Source organism: Cervus elaphus, chromosome 29 (genome assembly GCF_910594005.1).
Source record: "Cervus elaphus chromosome 29, mCerEla1.1, whole genome shotgun sequence".
NCBI classification, from domain to species: Eukaryota; Metazoa; Chordata; class Mammalia; order Artiodactyla; family Cervidae; genus Cervus; species Cervus elaphus.
The window spans coordinates 28,286,743-28,305,778 of NC_057843.1; the positions used below are offsets into that span (position 1 = coordinate 28,286,743).

Below are 19,036 nucleotides of genomic sequence, written 5' to 3' on the forward strand. Positions count from 1 at the left end.
AAGAGAAGCTATCAAGATAAACAAGGAAGGAGAGAATTTTAAGAATGAGGGAGTGGTTAGTAGTGTCCTGATGCAGAGGGGGTCCAGTAAGTTTTGACAGTTAGGATCTGCCAGGATACTTTAAGGTCAAATGATAAGAACAGGTGAAGTAGACTAAAGAATAAAATGTTTAATGTTAAAATTACACTGTGGTTTTGAAATATTTGAAGTGAGGAGAGAGAATGCAACAAGGATTTGCCATGGTTAAGGGAGGGTGTTAAAGTAAAAAAAATATAATAGAGGCTTTAACACTTTTTCTTTGTGAAAGCAGGAAATAGCAAAGATATTGAAAGAGTTTAAATTATTGAAAGTTAAGAATAATGCTGAGTGAGAGAAAAGGGAGAACACATTTAAAGAAACTGACTTAATGGGAAAGAGACATTTTTCATCTTTTTTAACATTGAAGGGAATGGACTATTAAAAGTTTCTAGGGAGACTTGGAAATTAAGGGAATCCCTTCCTGCTGGCCTCAGTCTCTCCCTTCTCCCTCACTGAATTCAAAGCAAGACTGCATATATGGTATAAGGCAAGAAGAAAGGATTGAAAGTTTATGCTAGAGGGAGGAGAAGGAAAGGGAATGACAAAAGATAGGGTAAAGGATTAATGGATAACTTTGACCACAAATGAAGCTGCATAAAATGAATGCATGTTTGTAGATTCCCCCCCACCCCCAGCAGGGCTCAGATCAGTAGGGAATAATAAAACAAGGAAGGTAGTGTTTTATGGTAATCCTCTGTTGGAGATTTGTGGGACAGGTGGAGCAAAACAAGAATGCAGATGAGTAACAGTCCCATGAGATTTTTGTAGGGTTGGGAGGCCTTGGAGTAGAGCTAGCAAATGGGGTAATAAATGGGGAGAAAATTTGTTAAAAGGATTCAGTTCAGTCCAGTTCAGTCACTCACTTGTGTCCGACTCTTTGCGACCCCATGAACTGCAGCACGCCAGGCCTCCCTGTTCACCAACTCCCGGAGTCCACCCAAACCCATGTCCATTGAGTCGGTGATACCATCCAACCATCTCATCCTCTGTTGTCCCCTTCTCCTCCTGCCCTCAATCTTTCCCAGCATCAGGGTCTTTTCCAATGAGTCAGCTCTTCGCATCAGGTGGCCAAAGTATTGGAGTTTCAGCTTCAACATCAGTCCTTCCAGTAAACACCCAGGACTGATTTCCTTTAGGATGGACTGGTTGGATGTCCTTGTAGTCCAAGGGACTCTCAAGAGTTCTCCAACACCACAGTTCAAAAGCATCAATTCTTCGGTGCTCAGCTTTCTTCACAGTCCAACTCTCACATCCATACATGACCACTGGAAAAACCATAACCTTGACTAGACGGACCTTTGTTGGCAAAGTAATGTCTCTGCTTTTTTAATAAGCTGTCTAGGTTGGTCATAACTTTCCTTCCAAGGAGTAAGCGTCTTTTAATTTCATGAGATCTCATTTGAAAAAACCTGGATGCTGGGAAGGATGGAAGACAAAAAGGAGAAGAGGGCGGCAGAGAATGGGATGGTTAGATAGTATCACCAACTCAATGGCCATGAATTTGAGTAAACTACAGGAGATAGTGGAGGACAGAGGAGCCTGGTGTGCTGCAGTCCATGGGGTCACAGACTCAGACTCCACTTAGCAACTGAACAGTAGAGGTCCCAGTGAGATAAAACGTGGAAGAAATTAATCTAGTTAGAATATTTGCATTTAAGATATTTAGATATATGTTTGAAATAATAGTCCTTTCTCTAGATAAAATATTTCTTATTCTTTGAGTTTATTAATAGTTTCATGAGGAGTGGTTTTGACTTACATGATTTTGCTGTAATAGTCAAGAATATATATCTGTGGAGGGGGGCTGTACTTCTGCTTATTAAAGTGTTTATTTGTGGTATTAGTTATAGATGAACTTGCTATCTCTAACTGGTATCTCCTCAAGAAGATTCATACCTCTAATTCTTAATGCAGTGTCATGAGTTATTTCCAAAAGTTGAAAGTGTAATTGAAGAGAGGTTTTTCTTTTGGCACTGAAAGAGCTTATCAGTTTGAACTGAATTTTGGAGAACTTTGGCCCTCCTAACCCCTCACCCTCCTAACTCCTTAAAAGGAGCTTTCATACAGTCTTGGGTTCTCAACCTTTGTTATGAAAACAGATGCCCGGCTTCTTACTCCAGAGCTATCAAATTAGGAGTGGGGTGCTCGCTTCGGCAGCACATATACTGGAATTGGAACGATACAGAGAAGATTAGCATGGCCCCTGCGCAAGGATGACACGCAAATTCGTGAAGCGTTCCATATTTAAAAAAAAAAAAAAAAAAATAGGAGTGGGGCAGAGATGGTCTCTAAGTTCTTAAAATTAACTATTTATAATGAAAAACTGGATAAATTCTGAAGTGGGATTCCTGAGTCAGATTTGCATATTTTGTATTGTTGATATTCATAATGATCAGTAATGTTTCGCCAGTTTATTGATTTGATCACTGTTAATCAACATATGAATAATTCTCCATATCCTTACCAGTATTTGTCATTATCTCAAGTGTTTGCAAATCAGATTGTTGATTAAAAGATTAAGACTTTTTATCAGTAAGATTGGATTATGCAAGTTTTTGCAAGTGATGCTTTATTGCCTTTATTTTGTTAGATCGGGCTGAATTCTAAGTAGTTGAAGGTGAGGAAGCAGCTCATAGTGTAATCCTCATTGCTCTTTTTGATCTCTTCACTGTTTCTTTTCTCTCTTCCATTATGATGTTATGCTTGCGTTTCCTTTCTAATTGTGATTATTAACCTTGATTCTGCTCTAATGCTTGAATCTAATGCTTGACTTGATTAAATGGATTCTCATTTGGGGCTGTTGTCTCATTACCTTTAGGGCATTATAGTTTGCAAAGGTTTGTTGGGATTTCTTTACAGTAAGTCCTTCATGGAATATAATAACTCCTAGGGAAGAACAGCAGATCTGTCTCATTTCAAAAATAACATGTGTATATTAACAAAAGTTAAAAAATGGAAATATCAGCAACTTAATTTATTGCCTTTTTTAACATTAATTTAGGTTGTATATCATAAGTACACAGTGTAAAGTGTTAGCATTTTGAGATATTCAGTGAAAGTACATTTATAAGCAATGTGTGGGCTATTCAGTGTAATACTTTATTCAACACTTTGCATCAAGAATATTCAACTTATTTTTGCAAATGACTCTTTTTAGATTGAGAAGATCTAAAAAGTGAAGTTTTATTGTTTGTTTCCTAGAATCATAGCTAAGTTTGAGGATATCACTGAGTCAACTGTTGAAAAGTGAAAATCATACAGAAGTAACGCTTAGGGACTTCCCTGGTGGTGGTCCAGTGGCTAAAACCGCTACAATGCAGGGGGCCCAGGTTCAACCCCTGGCCAGGGAACTAGATTCCACGTGCCAAAACTAAGATGTGGCACAGCCAAATAAATGAATTTTTTTTTCCCTAAGTTATGCTTATATTTGAACTTATTTTACAGTGCATGTTTTTGCCATTAAACTAATAAACTTAGTATGCCTACCATGCTAAATAATTTAAATCTTTGTTATTCAGGCAGAAAAACAAGTAGAAACTGAGGAGGCTGGAATAGTGACTACGGCAACAGCATCTGCTAATCTAAAAGTGAGTCCTAAAAGAGGACGACCTGCAGGTAGGATTGTTAATGTTTAAATATCTGGCTTGTGATCAGTATTCTAATCCATTTAAGTGCTGTACCTTAGCTACTTTGGTATAAGTGAATAGACATTTGGTTATGTGTAACATATACATTTTAAAGAAGATAAACATTAAGGTTTCTGCTCTCTGATAAGGTATTTAAATTTGAAATAATTGCTTGAGACTTTTTCATTTTCTTTTTATCCCCATTTTCTGTTAATAGCAGCAAATGAGGCTGTGGTGAGATATATATTCCATGACTAATGGGTTTATTTTACCTGTTAACTTTAGAAAACTTAAGCTTTCCAAATGGAATTGTAATTAAAGCAAGAGAAAACATTTGAGTTATCAAAGTTACTAATTTTTAAATTTTTGCATTCTTTATTAGGACCTATACAATATGCAGATGTCTTCAGCGTATTTAAAATATTTTCCTAATTTGACAAATAGGAAATAGTTTGGAAGGATCTGTCTCTAATACAAAGTAAAACAAAGAAAGTTAGCCAGGATAGAGACAATTTTTTTTCCTACTTCATAATACAGGATTCTTAATGAAACAGATTTAAACTGAGTAACACCCCCCCCCCCCAATTTGTTTACCTTTTTCTTTGGATTTTAATATTGTAATGGATCAAATTAATGGTATTGTTAGAAAATCTAGTGAATTCTGATAAAGAATTTTCAAAGTCATGAACACAGATTTACAAATGACATTGTGGTATGTATATGAATGTTGAATATAAGGACTATTATCTACTATAAAGTTGAATTTTGTTGTCATTCATGTTAAAACAACAGTGAAGGATGTTCTTTTAAGTCTTCAGCCATACTAAGGGTAAATTGAAAATAACTTTGATTTACTTCTCTAAATTGTTGTTACTCATTTGAATGAGGATATGATTTTTAAAACCTAGAGTAAAAAAAAAACCCAAAGTAATTATATCTGTAATAACTACTAATTAATATTCTTAGTATGTATATTTATAACTTTGTAGTTATAAAAATTCTTTTCCTGTGCATGTTAGCTACAGAGGTCAAGATTCCAAAACCAAGAGGCAGACCCAAAATGGTAAAACAGCCTTGTCCTTCAGAGAGTGACATGTGAGTATTATAATCAGTCATGCAATAAATGAGATATTTCGCTTTAAGTATGTATGAACTTATTTGCATTTCTACAAGTTTTTATTTACAGATGATTGTTATTCTGTTTTGTATTGCTTAGAATTACAAGAGAAATTCTTTAAAACCATTTTATTATATAAAAAAGTTACAGTTGATAGGGAATCAAGAAAAATCTGATATCATTTCATTAATCTAAGACATTTTCTTATATAGCAGGATGTAAGATACTCTCACATACTGCAGGATAAAATTTATAATAGTTCTCTTTAAAGAAATTTTTTTAAAAAATTAAAAAAAGAAATTTTTAGACAAAGTGTTTTTTACCCCACCCCCCAGACAAAGTATTTTTGAAACAATTTCCACAAATATTGCTCTTCTAGAATAGCCTTTATTTCAAAATAACACTTAAAATTATTTTTGTAAATGTAAAATTGTAAAGTCTTTTGGAATGATAACTGCTTTTCGTTAGCAACAAAACAATCAGTATTTTCTGTTATTCTTCTTTGCCACCTTTCTTTTCTATGTGGATCTTATTTGTGTCAGCTTTCTGGGTAGAAACTTCACCAATAGGAATGTATGTCTAGACAAACAAGGCAAAACTTTGTAGCTATTGTCTTTGAAGATTTTATAGGAAAAGGCTCAGGTATGTCATTTAAGAATGGATTTACAATGTTTTGAATGAAAACAGTTTATTGGAAATTTCAGTTACAGAACAATTTAAGATTGTTGGTACTTTTTAACCAATACATGTTGAAAGAGTTTTATTTTATTTCCAAGGCAGCTGTTTAAATATTCTTAAAAATAGTGGCAAAAAATTACAACATGGCTTTAATTACTATAGTGAAATTAAAATATTAAAGTACATGCAGGTGAGTTTGTTGTTAAAACATTTCAGATGAATCTCTCTCATCCCCTCTGTAAGATGTCTTCTCTAATCAAGGCATCAAGTCTAGGATTTCATGATCAACTTAAGGCCTTGATGTAGAGACGTAGGAACTAAAACACAGGTCATCTGCTCCCTTCTCCCCTTTATATATGCACATTGATCTAGAATAGGGAACCATAAATAATCCCAAGGACAAGATTATGAGGCATATAGCAGTCATTGCTCCCTAGGAAATAAATTCTGTTGGGAAAATATTGTGAGATCCCCATTTTATATATAAGCATATTTCCTTGATTAGGTCCATCCCACTTTTTCCTGACAGTATCTTCCTAGTCCATTTCTCTCTTTGAATTTTGGCCCTTTCTTCGGAGAGTTCTCTACTTTCTCAGTATCATCATTAGTTATCTTTTTCAGTATCCATAGTTGCACTGGAAAGTGCTACCCTCCTTACTAGCTGAGTAGCTTTCTTAGTCTCCTTTCATGCTTTTAGGGAGTTTGACTCAAGATTCCTTTTTAAATCTCCATTACTTTCCCTTAATGCAGATTGGTATCACTTTTGGTAGTGTAACAATACTTTATTGTTAGTGTGTGTGTCCATTTCATTCTAGTCAGCTTCATGTGCAGTGGTCTAACTCATAAGACTTCACCAGACATGCTTATCTTTTTACACTTAAGTAAAAGTACTTTGAGTTTATATGTTTTCTTGAAAATCCACTTCCTGGTTTCTTTTTCCTACAATCATTTGCTTATCAGAAGGATCAAGGTATCTCAGTTTGAATTCTTAAGGAAAGGCTGGCAACTTAATACATTACCTTGACTGTGTCTTTGACTCCTGTCTTTGTCTGAATTTAAAAATCTTTTTTAGGCTGGAAACGACTTTCAACACTGAGATGCATGGTTATTTTTTTCTCCTTCCTTTGCTGTCCTATTATTTTTTGAACTTACTTTTTCTTGAAGTTCCTGATCAAATTTATGTTGATAACAATCAACTGAAGATGCCAGTATTTTGTCTTGAAACTTCTTCCCTCAAAGCCAAAAATTCACTGAATAAATTTTCTTTCCAGTTGTCACAAATGATAGTTTTGTGTGTTGTATGGTAGGGTTTCAAATGCAAAGCAAGTGTCACACGTTCTAGGTTTCCATGATGGACAACTCCAGTAGGTTACAATATTTATTTCTCGTTTGTGCTGTATATAGGCTAGGCATTGGCTGTTACAGCTACTCTTAGCTCTGTATCTCGACAAAAACTCAGTGGAGTGCAGAGCAAAACTATATAAACCCTTTTAAATTGTAAGCTGTCCACCATAAGAACAATGGGTATCTCTCGTGGTGACAGCTTCTTTGCAGTGGGTCCTGAAATAAGACGATAGAATGGAGTCCAGAGAAGCTGAAACCATCTCCTAATCCTCATGTAAAGATCTGTTACAAGTCATTGAGATATTTGGGGTTGTTTTTTTATTAAACTGTATTTATAATTTCCTTTAGTATAATTTTCCTCCCATACCTTGACCTGTTAATAGAGAACTTATCCCCAAGAGGTCTGTTTTTCATGGAGGATGGTAAGGAGGGAACTACGGTGAAAAGACTTAATTGTAGTTATGTTTATGGGAATTCTCTGCTTTAATACTGTTTTTTAAAACTTAGAAATAATCCATTTCTTAAGAGCACATGATACACGTTTTAAGTCTACTTTTAAAAAAGAAAAGTAGTCGTCACATGTTTCTCCAGTGTGTGTGTGTCATAATTCTTAAAATGTTTATTCCTTGTTATGTAGAATATGTTGCTAGAAGCAGATCTGTGGGGTTAAAAGGATATTTTTATTTTTAATACCTGCCTCTTTGCACAGGGGGTAACATTTTGGGGGAGGCAATTGGTCAGTAACTTTTAAGAGCCATGAAAATGCCTTTTATATTTGATCCTATATTCTGCGTCTCCACGAAATGATCATTATCAAAATATTTAATTTGTGGAGATACTAAAGTTAAGTGATTTTGCTTGCCTGCTTTATCTTCCATTGATTAGAAGGGTGAAACCCATATAACATTTGAAAATAAACATAGCCAATGACAGTTACGTGACCAAAAATTTCTAAAGAAATGTGATTTTTTTTTTCTTTGGCAAGTTAATAATCCTAAGGGTTCAAGGAAGCAGTTGTCTGGAAAGTCAGTTGATTTGGAATTGAGATATTGGGCTAACTGACCTTTTTGCAATATTTTCTCATCTGTTAAATGGAATGGGTTGGACTAAATGATCCTGGGGTTCCTTGCAGCTTTTAAATAACATGTGAAATTCTCAATAAAATTCCTTGAACACTGCATAATATTAATTGACCATATATCTAACCATTATATGCATGAATTGAGCCTTTTAAATTGCAAGGAATATTTCTTCAAATTTTAAAATGACTGTATTTCACCATACTAGTTTGATTCTGCAATTGTATTTTTGCCAGTGTGGCTAAAATCTAGGGATCTCACACACCTCATACAGTGCTGTTCCCCAGAGTCAAGAATAGTACCATGGCATCTAAGATGGTACCCAGTATTATTTTTAAGTGAATGAGTTACAAAGAACTTAGAAAATGGGGGGGAAAATCACTCTTCTGTTACCCTAATGCCACTGTAATTTTTCTATCTTCTAACTTATATTGAAAGGATGTTCTTTTTTGTGATAGGCTGATAATGACCCTTCCTTGAAGATATTATAAAAAACTATGTATAGCTTATTGTTATCCAAAATAGCTATTAACTTGGAGATTGTGGTTGAATGACAAGATCTATAGATACACAGTTTATTTTTCATTGTTTTACCTGTAAAATAGGATAACTGAAGACGACAAAAGCAAGAAAAAGGGGCAAGAGGAAAAACAACCTAAAAAACAGCTTAAAAAGGATGAAGAGGGCCAGAAGGAAGAAGAAAAGCCAAGAAAAGAGCCAGATAAAAAAGAGGGGAAAAAGGAAGTTGAATCAAAAAGGAAAAATTTAGCCAAAACAGGGGTTACATCAACCTCTGATTCTGAAGAAGAAGGAGATGATCAAGAAGGTGAAAAGGTAGAATGTTTGCATATCAGATAAAACCTTTGTTTTATTTTTAGTTTCTTATGTAGTTCTTTAGATCAAGATTTCAGTATCTTTAAGTCTATAAATATGATTAAAAGTTAAAATGAATTTCTTTACCTTTCTGAATAAACTTCAGTTAGCTGTGTTAAAAAGCAAATTTGAAGCCTTATTGTACATCGTTAAGTTTATCTTACCTCTTCATAATTAAATGGGAGTTAAATGTTGCATGATAAACTTCCAATAACCCCATCTACCTAGAAAAGGTAGGAAAGTAAAGAATTAAGCCAAGTAAGTTGTGACCAGTGACAACAGATGTAAAAAAGTAAATTTGTACATAGATTTATATTATTGACCTCAATGAGCACTTCAGACCTACTTAGTGTACATTTTATTAGTGGTACTTTATTTGGATGCAACAAAAGTTTTGTGTATAGCCTTGGAAATCTACAGACCCAGGTTGTGTAGGTCTTTAATTTATGTTTATCTAACTTATTAATACCCTCAGAAGCCCCAGACCTAAAATTCCATAGGTTGAGCAGGCACTTATCAGTAAACAGGTACTGAAGTCAGTGTAGAGGCAAACAGCCTAATGTACTTCATTTTAATCCATATTAACCAAAGCATGTCATTCCTATAGCAATGCAGTAAATAGATTATGAATCCCAAATTCATCAAGGGGAAAGTTAAATTTAGATAGCAACAACGTGTAATTCTGAGATTTTTTAAAATTAGTAATTTAAGTATTTGTCCCTTTAAGAAAACTAGTTGCTGCTTTTCTCCCACAACTGTAACCATAGAATTTCTGCATTAGTCACTGACTTGATAGTTAACTAAAACCATCCTAATTCTCAAATACAACAGAAGAGAAAAGGTGGAAGAAACTTTCAGACTGCTCATAGAAGGAATATGCTCAAAGGACAACATGAGAAAGAAGCTGCAGATAGAAAACGCAAGCAAGAAGAACAAATGGAAACTGAGCAGTAAGTATTTTCTTATTCTAAATTTCAATTTCTTTTTTAAGCCAGCATGAAAATTTTACACAATAGAATCTCATTTTCAAGACTTTCTGAAGCCTTCTAAAGAAGTGACTTTGCCCGTGTGTTAGAAAAATGTCTTCAGTATATGATAATCATATTTCAGGCTTCATTCTTTTCTGAGTAAAGAGGATGACATTCACTGAGATAATCACCCTATGAATTATTTTGAATTTAAACTGAAAGTGCAGATAGGGTTTAACTGCTTCAAGGCTTTGTAGAAAATGTCCTCATCCTCTGCTGTTTTCTTGTATGATATTAAATACAGAAAGATGATAAATTAGTGGACAAAGAATGAAAGAAATATCTATCTTTGTCATACCACCAGCAGGCCTCCCCCAGAAGACCAGCAAAAATAACAAAAGCACAGTTGGAAACCCATGAAGCCAGTACAAGTAAATTTAAAAGGCTGACAGGGTTTGCATTAGATGTGTGCAATATAAATCAAGATAATAAGTTTTGATACTTGGAGATAATATATACTTACCATGGGGAATTTCTTCCCCCTTTAAGTTTATTCTATAAAATAATTTTATAAGGAAAAGAGCAATGACAATGATGATTAGGCTTCATGTGTTTATTACATTTGTTTTCTTAGTTATCTTTAGACTGTCTCTTCTGAGGTCTTTCTCTGAAAAACGTTTCTTTCTTTGTGAAACGTCTTGCATTATTCTGACTAAACTGTTTTTTTGTTGTTTTAGTGAGGAGGTGGTTTTAAAAACATGCTGTAGGTCACTAAGACAAACTTATTAAGCAGTGAAATTCTTAAAAAAAACTATTCTTAAATAATTTTGTACCTTTTCTTTATATAATAAATCTGTAAGCTGAAAGTCTTGTTAAGTATAGCATTTGACCATCTCCTTTCTTAGTTTTTTGGAGGATATATAAGCAGTTTTAGCTATAAGAGGGAGTAATTTAAAAATTGATTTAAAGCTCAGAAATGTTACTCCCTTTAATCTGTTAGACTTGGACCATTTATGTAAATATTAGTTATTTTTTTGTTACCTATCCTTTTCTGTCCTTTCACTGAAAAGTTGTTGGACTGTTTGTTGCTTTTAACTTCATTGTGCTCCCCAAATTAAGATATAAAATTAGTTGTTGCTTAGTAAATCTAGCCCAACCCTTTAGTATCTCAAGTTAATCTTTGTGTGTTTCAATTTCTTTTTGAATGTCCTCCGAATGTAACTTTCTCAAATTCTAATATTTGTGTTTTCTTTCCTTCTTCTGTTATTACAAAACTTTGTACTTGGACAGTTTTGCTCTGTAAAGCATTTCAGATGCAGCTTGTATGAAATGCATTATGCAAAAATAAAGTTTATTGTATTGTATTCCCAGCCAAACAACATGTAATCTACAGTAATAAAAAATATATCTCATTTTGGGCTCAAAGCATTAATCCAGTTACTGAAAAGAGAATACAAGTGGAGCAAACAAGAGATGAAGATCTTGAGACAGACTCATTGGACTGAATTTGCCCCTCCCCCCCTTTGATGGAAGAATGTTCCAGATTCTAAATTGAGGACTTCATTAATGGCATTATATTACTGTGTTACGATTGTTAAAAAAAACATTTCCTGTAAGGTACACACTACATACTAAGGTCGGCCATCATTCCTGTTAAGTTTTTTACCAAGCTTAAAATGAAGCTTTGTGTTTGAAAGTTACAAGCTCAGATGAAGATGGTGGTTGTACATTATTTCATTTAGAAAATATAAAAATTCATTTTGTTTTGAAGCTAGGTGTTAAACTGGAGTAGCTATATTATACCCCTAGAGAATGGGGCAGTTGTGCCCTTCCCTTGACATACCTTTGTTGTTTAATTCTTTAGAATATTAATAATTGTTTTTTTAATCCTGAGAGATTAAACAGTAGACTTGTTAAGAAAACAAAAATGAAACTGTAACCAAAATTTTAAAATAAAGTTTTTTTAAAAAAAAAACCTGATTTTTAGATATTTTTTGTTCTTGTCTATTTCAATTGGTTTATTATAGTAGGGCCCGAACTCTTAAGGTACTAGAAATTATTAAGAATTCATTTTTAAATGGTTATTTTTGTGATTTACAGTAAAATGGTACCTTTTCATTTGTGAAATGGTATGTAAACACTAGTGAATGTCATTTAAGTTTGATTTAGTGGCAAAATAAATCCCACTTTATTGTAATATAGTAGCATTATAGTCTATTTAAATCTTGTAACTAACTTTGAACCCCTCAAATTACCTACCTTTTGGAGATGTGGGAACAATTAAATCAGTCTAATTTGACATGCTATTTTAGAATTCATGAAACACAGGCATTCTCTTCCCACTATGGCCTATTTATCCACTGACCCTGCAGTTGGTCTTTTAACACACTACTGTTGGAATAAAATTGCACAAAAGCAGCTGTTAAAATCTGTAATGCCACTGAAAAATTAGATTGTTAGATTATTTTACTATGTTAATTTTTATGTTTTGTTTATATTTATACTAATTAATACTAATGTGGCATTGCAAAGGTCTAAAAATTATAGTCAATTCCTTGTGATCTAGGTCACTTAACTATTTTAAAGAAGAAAACTTTTACAAAAGGGATTGTGGGCATTTGGTAATCAGTCACAGAGTTCCAATGTTTTTGAAATATTTGTGTTAACATTTGATAGGCAGAATAAAGATGAAGGAAAGAAGCCAGAAGTTAAGAAAGTGGAGAAGAAGCGAGGTTAGTTATTTCACTTTCTAAGATGTATAATGTTACACACAGAAAGGAAGTTTTACAGACACTTAATTGTATACATTTTGGAATCAGTCATTTGATATTCTTATTGTACAAGTACACATTTTAAATCCCTAGTGGATTCTGTTATTATCAGGTGAACTTGCAAAGGTGGTCATGTTTTTTATTTTACTGCTCCTTATATGATGAAGTCAGATTTATTTTATTGTAACAGTACCTAAAGCAAGATGTTTCCCCATTTCTGACAAATTTGGTTTCAGATGGATATTTTAGTTTTGGTTAAATATGTAAGGGAAAGGCAGGTGCTAAAGGATTGAGAAGGAGTTAGTGGATGCAGACCACCTATTTTAGAGACAATGCAGCTAGTCAGTGATTCTTTGCTTAAATGATGAATGTTGGTTTCCTAAAGACTAAAAATGGCAGATAATTTCTTAATGATGTAAGCAGATTACTAAGAACATTTTTAAAAAATTACCACTTCTTTCCATTATACTTTGTTTAGATTATACAAAAACACTGGTTTTGGAAAACCTATTTACTGTGTTTCACATTTTAATTTATAGAAACATCAATGGATTCTCGACTTCAAAGGATACATGCTGAAATTAAAAATTCTCTCAAAATTGATAATCTTGTAAGTGTTTAATATCTCATTTAAAAATACAGTGCTTTTGTAGCTTCATGTTTTTTTCTAACATGGTTTGATAAGTATGTGTAAATATGAGATAACAGAATGTTACTGGCTATTTTGTATGCCTTGTTATTTGAGATTTTTAAAGTAATCTTTGGATTCTATGAGTTGTGGTAATTAACAGTTACGAAATTACTGTTTTGTCATGAAGGATGTCAACAGATGTATTGAAGCCTTGGATGAACTGGCTTCACTTCAGGTCACAATGCAACAAGCTCAAAAACACACAGAGATGATTACAACACTGAAAAAAGTAAGTGATCTTTAGTTATGCAGATTTTAAAAATTTCCTCATTATCACCACTTCATTAAATAACATTCAGAAACCAATTAGGAAAATTCTGAGCTTATCTTTTGTTTTCCCAGATACGGCGATTCAAAGTTAGTCAGGTTATCATGGAAAAGTCTACAATGTTGTATAACAAGTTTAAGAACATGTTTTTGGTTGGTGAAGGAGATTCTGTGATCACACAAGTGCTGAACAAATCTCTTGCCGAACAAAGACAACATGAGGAAGCAAATAAAACCAAAGATCAAGGGAAGAAAGGGCCAAACAAAAAGCTAGAAAAGGAACAAACAGGTATGTGGTAACAATTTGTTGGAATTACTTTTTAAAAATGGCTTTGATATTTAATCTTATTAATGCCTTAACGTACAGTAGTTGATGGGAGTTTCAGAAGAACTTAGCAGAGTCTGCTCAATCTAAGCTTCTGAGTTTTTTTTTTCATCCTTAAGTTTACATCAAGTAGTATTTACTAGTAGTAGTGGTTGCTATTGTTTTCATTTAAATTAGGGAAAATTTCCAAGCTACACAAAAGTCACGAGGAATGAACTTCCTGTGTCAGCTTCAGCAGCTATCAACACATGATCACTGGTCTTTTATATATCTCCCAAGTTTTTCACTGACACTCCTGAAGATTATTTTGAAGCAGATTCCTATGCTATTTCAGTCATAAACATTTTAAACTGTATATAGGAGCAAAGTTTAAAACAGAACATATAATACAGGTATGCTTATACTCCAGGAATACTGTGGATTCAGTTTCAGACTGCTATAATAAAGTCAGTCACACGGCATACAGATTTATTTACCCTATACTAAAGTCTGTTAGTCTGTCTAAAGTGTGCAGGAGGGTTATGGCTATAGAAATGACATACCTTATTTTTAGAATGTTGCCAAAAAAATGTTATATCAAGTGAGCCTTTCATGAGTTATAGTAACATCAAAGACAAATCACTATATGAATGTAATAAAAGTGTGAAATCCTGTGAGAATTACCAAAATGTGACGCAGAAACAGAGTGAGCGAATACTGTTGGGAAAACGGTGCTGATAAACATGCTTGATGCAGGCTTGCTATAAATACTGAGTTTGTAAAATACAAATGCAGGATCTACGAAGCACCATAAAGTGAAGCACAAAAAACTGAAGTGTGTGACTGCACCATTGGGAGCTTCCCCGATTCCATAGTACTAAACATGTTAGCAGCAGCTCCCTAACATAGAAAAAGTGTTCAAAAGGAGTTGGATTTTCTTAACTCATTTACTAGGGAGTGATAATGATAACAAACCAGAGGTTTGATAATGAAATAATATTTACAGGGAAACCCTCATCATTTTCTAAGTAAGAAGACAAAATCATGTTAACTATTTTGCCACCTTCTGTTCTTAAATACAAAATTTTACTGTGATTTACATTGCTTTTTCTAACAACTGGGATAAATCATGATGCTCTAAAGAACTGTACCACCCTTTAGTAACTTCTTGACAACAGTAACAATTGGAATAATCAGATTAGTAGTCTACTTTTTTGTGAATAGATATAGGTAGTAACCCTGTTTCTTACTGTGCCTTGTCTACCCAAAGGATTACAATGCAATGTCACATAAAATACAGTGTTAGGAACTTCGGGGCTATGTTTAGTTCTAGAATTTGGGTCTTCCTGATACTTAAGATGTCCTCAAAGCTCTAACAGTTTTCCTACTGGTATCTTTCTAAAGGTTCAAAGACTCTAAATGGAGGATCGGATGCTCAAGACAGTAATCAACCACAACACAATGGAGACAGCAATGAAGAAAGCAAAGACAACCACGAGGCCAGCAGTAAGAAAAAGTGAGGACATACTTTAGTGTGTTGTTTTAATTTTTAATTAATTTAATGTTTTAATTTTTAAATCACATTGCTGATCCCAGATCGTTTGTGTAGGGATTATATTTTCATGACTCACTTCCTAAATTAAGGATTCAAGACATATCAAAATGGCCAAACTCTAAAGAAACTACTTAAAACTAATGTGTCATTGTATTCAAGGGAATAGAGCTAAGCAGGAATCCTGTTTAAAAAAAAAATTACTATTCCTTGAACTTGTTCCATTGATAACACCTGTACTAATGACTCATGTTCACACTTTTCTTGACTTTTGACAGAATAATGCAGAAATTAGATCTAGAATCATAGGCTATGTTATAATACCTATGCTAAAATAACTAGGTATGAAACTATAGTTACCCAAATCTTGATTTGTCCACTGTACATTTCCAGGATTTGGAACCAAGCATCCTTTCTAATTTTGATATCAGGGAAATCTTTCTCTTCTGAAGATTTATAATAGGTTGGTACCATAGATATATTTTCATGTTCTTTAAAGAGAACTCCTTTTAAAGCTAGGAATGACTGAAAACGGCCTGGGCCATGATGCTTCCCTTTAGTTATTTTGTTTTATCTGCATATTACTTTGGGAAGAAAACACAACATAGTAAAATAAAATTTACAACAAAAAATAATTAACATTTTAAAAAACATAATGCACAGATATAGTATCTTTTTTTTTCTCCTGAGGAACAAAAGCCCCCTAATCCCAGTTGTCACACCTTTTTTTCCCCTTTTTCTTTAGGCCATCCAGTGAAGAGAGAGAGACTGAAATATCTCTGAAGGATTCTACACTAGATAACTAGGTTGACATACCTGGAATATAAAGAACATTTGAGAAGTTTGTAATGGTTTTCATTTGAAATATTTAGACTGCTGAAGTTTTAAATTTTTATAAACATAGGTTTTGATGTTTAAAACTTGTTTTGAGGGACAAATCTCCTGATCTTTGTTTAAAAGTGACTAAACATTGCTAATTGTACTTGTGCAGTATTAACAGCTACATTATATGGTAAATGTGAGGGGAGGTTCACTTAGGGAATGTTCAACTGCTTTTCCAGACATCGGTTGTAGCATATTTTCAGTTAGTATGTGTATGTTAATGTGTAATTGATAGTAGAAAAAAGTTACATTTTTAAAACTGCTACTTGTATAAAACTTTTCCTCTTTTCCCAGATACTGTGGGTTTTGTGCATAGTTTTTACAAAAATTGGATTTACCAGACTGTCTTTTCACTGTTGTGGGTTTTGTAGAAGTTAAGCATTTTTATGGTTGATAAAATGTTACTTCTATACAAGTACTCACTCCTTCCTTTCTCTAATCAAAAGTTGACTTTAATCTCAATCTACCTTGTGCTACATGATCCTGCTGCTTTGTAGTAATGTGCAGTCTGTATGCCTTTTTGTATGACGACTAGATACCCAACTGACATTGAACTGACAATTCTACGAGGTGCAAAACTCATGTTAACTTCTGAAGGTAATTTAGTTTTGTGGCTGAGAATTCAGTGAAAGTCACATGAGTTTCCTGCAGTAAGCAGGAGTGTATGTAGGAATAAATCTGGCTTTTAGGGTTCAACCATTTAAGATCCTTTACAGGCAGTAGTAGCTGAAACTGAAAACTAAATGATAAAAGTTTATTTTTGAGAAATGTCTCGAGTTTCTGAATTTTTTAAAAAGTCCCACTCATTAAAGAAGTCATTAAGTATTTTTTTAATTGGAAAAAATGCAATCCATAATGCTTTTTGCAGTAAATAAAAATAAATACTATATAAGGAAACAAACCTATTTGAAAACATGACTATATGAGAAGGGAATTTTTATTTCTAATGCATACATGTGAAAGGATTGCAAAAAGTTACTCCGAGGCAGTAGACAAAAAAGTAAAGGAGCTGTCTGTATTTTCATGTATATGGACTAAATCAGAACAAAGGTTAACACAAAATTTTAAGAACAACCTTAACAAACATCATTTCTAAGATATTTTGAATACTAGGTCAGTTGGTGGTTTGCAGTAGCTTAAAATATGCTTCTCATGTTTGGAAACTAGGAATACGGGGAAAAGGCTTAAATACCAGTGTTTGCATGTGACATGCATTGTATGCTTTGACCTCTCGGGTAATTTTTTTCATCTTTAGATGAAAACTTGGAATCATTTCAGTAATTGGAGTTTTGCTTTTGAGAGGCCTTACAATGGAACTAGGACCCACTGTTCTGACGGAACTCTGGATATTACATCTGTTTGGTCCTTACACAATTTAAACTTGGACAAATTTATTCTAGTTAAGCCATAAGTGTCAACATGTAAACTTGTTTTGATTAAAGAATTTTTCTATCAAACTTCACTAGTAAATTACTTCTTTGCCATATAAAAAAGTGGGATGGAATTCTGGATTTGCTTCCAAGAGAGTATAACGTGGTCATAGAAACTGTATTATTTGGGGACACAGGTTACTAAAACATAAGCTCAAAATGACAAAAATTCAGGAAATGCCCTTTAGTGACCCAAGAGATCTATACACTTTTACCAGGAAACCATAGACGATTGAAATTCTGGAGATAACAGTATCATTCTGAAAGTTTATGTCTGATACTTTGCTCTAGGCAGTTGATTTATGTAGCGTTAAAAACACAGTTGCCTTCTCTTTAGTCTCTAAGAAAATTTTTTCATAGGCTGATTGACAGATAAACCATTCTCAAGAACTCTTTAAGGAAAAGTCCTATGCACAATTACCAATCTTTAGGAGCACTGGTTCAATTTAAATTTGTATTTGGTCAAAACTCCACAGCTGAATAAGTCTGGAAGAGATATTTTAAATGAGATCGCTAGTGCCCCCAACCAAGCATGTTTTTTTAAATGTATAAGCAGTATGTATTTTGTGCTTTTTTTTTTTTTTTAACCACCAGGTAACATTTAAAAATAAGTTTACAAAGAGTAAGTTATGCAGTGACCCAGAAGAACCCATTGTTGCAGGTTTTCTCAGGTGCTTTGGAAAAATTTCAGATGTATCATCCAGACTGGAGATGCTGAACACTCTCTATGTGTAAACAGCTTGACTAGAATACCTTAAGCCTCATATTTGCTAGAATACCTTAAGCCTCATATTTGCTAGTATATCCTGTGACTTCCAAATAGGATGATAGATTTTACCCAGTTTGCTGATGCATTGATCATAGCATACCCACACACACTTACCTGGTTAAAGATGTCCGGTCAAGATGAGGTGTGCCATCTAATTCTGTACAAAGGCTTTCACAAGGCTCTGAAGCCTTCACTAACACAACTTATTTTGTCCAATTGGCCAGAGAAAGGATCTACTGGAAATAACAAAGCCATAGTTACATTAGGCAGAAATGTGTTTATAATTTGTTTATAATTATTTATAATCTGCTGTGTAATTTTCTAACCTTAGAGATGATAAAAACACTGCAGTTTGATCAGAAGGGTCAAATAATCTTTAAAGGCTACTGAGCATAAAATAATTCAGTATCTAGAATTCTGGATAATAATTTTGTGCATGTCCATCCACTACTGTATCAAAATTGATTCATTTCTAACATAGGATATTAGTAAGTTCATGACATTTCATATCTGCCCTCTTCATTAGATAGTGTTATATGTAGTTTAACAGTTATGTGTTTAATACTGAATTTTACAGCTACAAAATCCCTGATTCGAGGCATCTTTT

General features: G+C 33.5%; 1 protein-coding gene and 1 non-coding gene across 5 annotated transcripts in view; both read left to right on the forward strand.

The window, feature by feature from the left end:
• The window catches only part of LOC122685749 (PC4 and SFRS1-interacting protein), a 39,512-nt gene extending 21,825 nt beyond the window's left edge, over window positions 1–17,687 (forward strand). The window contains exons 6-15 of one of the 4 annotated variants that reach the window (XM_043890657.1): window positions 3,597–3,693; window positions 4,724–4,799; window positions 8,528–8,756; window positions 9,627–9,745; window positions 12,440–12,495; window positions 13,074–13,144; window positions 13,353–13,454; window positions 13,568–13,781; window positions 15,201–15,312; window positions 16,094–17,687. In XM_043890657.1, the coding sequence (XP_043746592.1) occupies window positions 3,597–3,693; window positions 4,724–4,799; window positions 8,528–8,756; window positions 9,627–9,745; window positions 12,440–12,495; window positions 13,074–13,144; window positions 13,353–13,454; window positions 13,568–13,781; window positions 15,201–15,312; window positions 16,094–16,154 (1,137 nt within the window). In that variant the 3' untranslated portion in view covers window positions 16,155–17,687. Of the gene's footprint in view, window positions 1–3,596; window positions 3,694–4,723; window positions 4,800–8,527; window positions 8,757–9,626; window positions 9,746–11,053; window positions 11,739–12,439; window positions 12,496–13,073; window positions 13,145–13,352; window positions 13,455–13,567; window positions 13,782–15,200; window positions 15,313–16,093 lie in introns of those variants that run through there. The other 3 variants (XM_043890659.1, XM_043890660.1, XM_043890658.1) reach the window with 3 other exon arrangements.
• On the forward strand, window positions 2,220–2,326 carry LOC122686406. Its single transcript, XR_006338766.1, has one exon. It is a non-coding gene; the product is annotated as a U6 spliceosomal RNA (small nuclear RNA).
• Window positions 17,688–19,036: the final 1,349 nt, after the last annotated feature.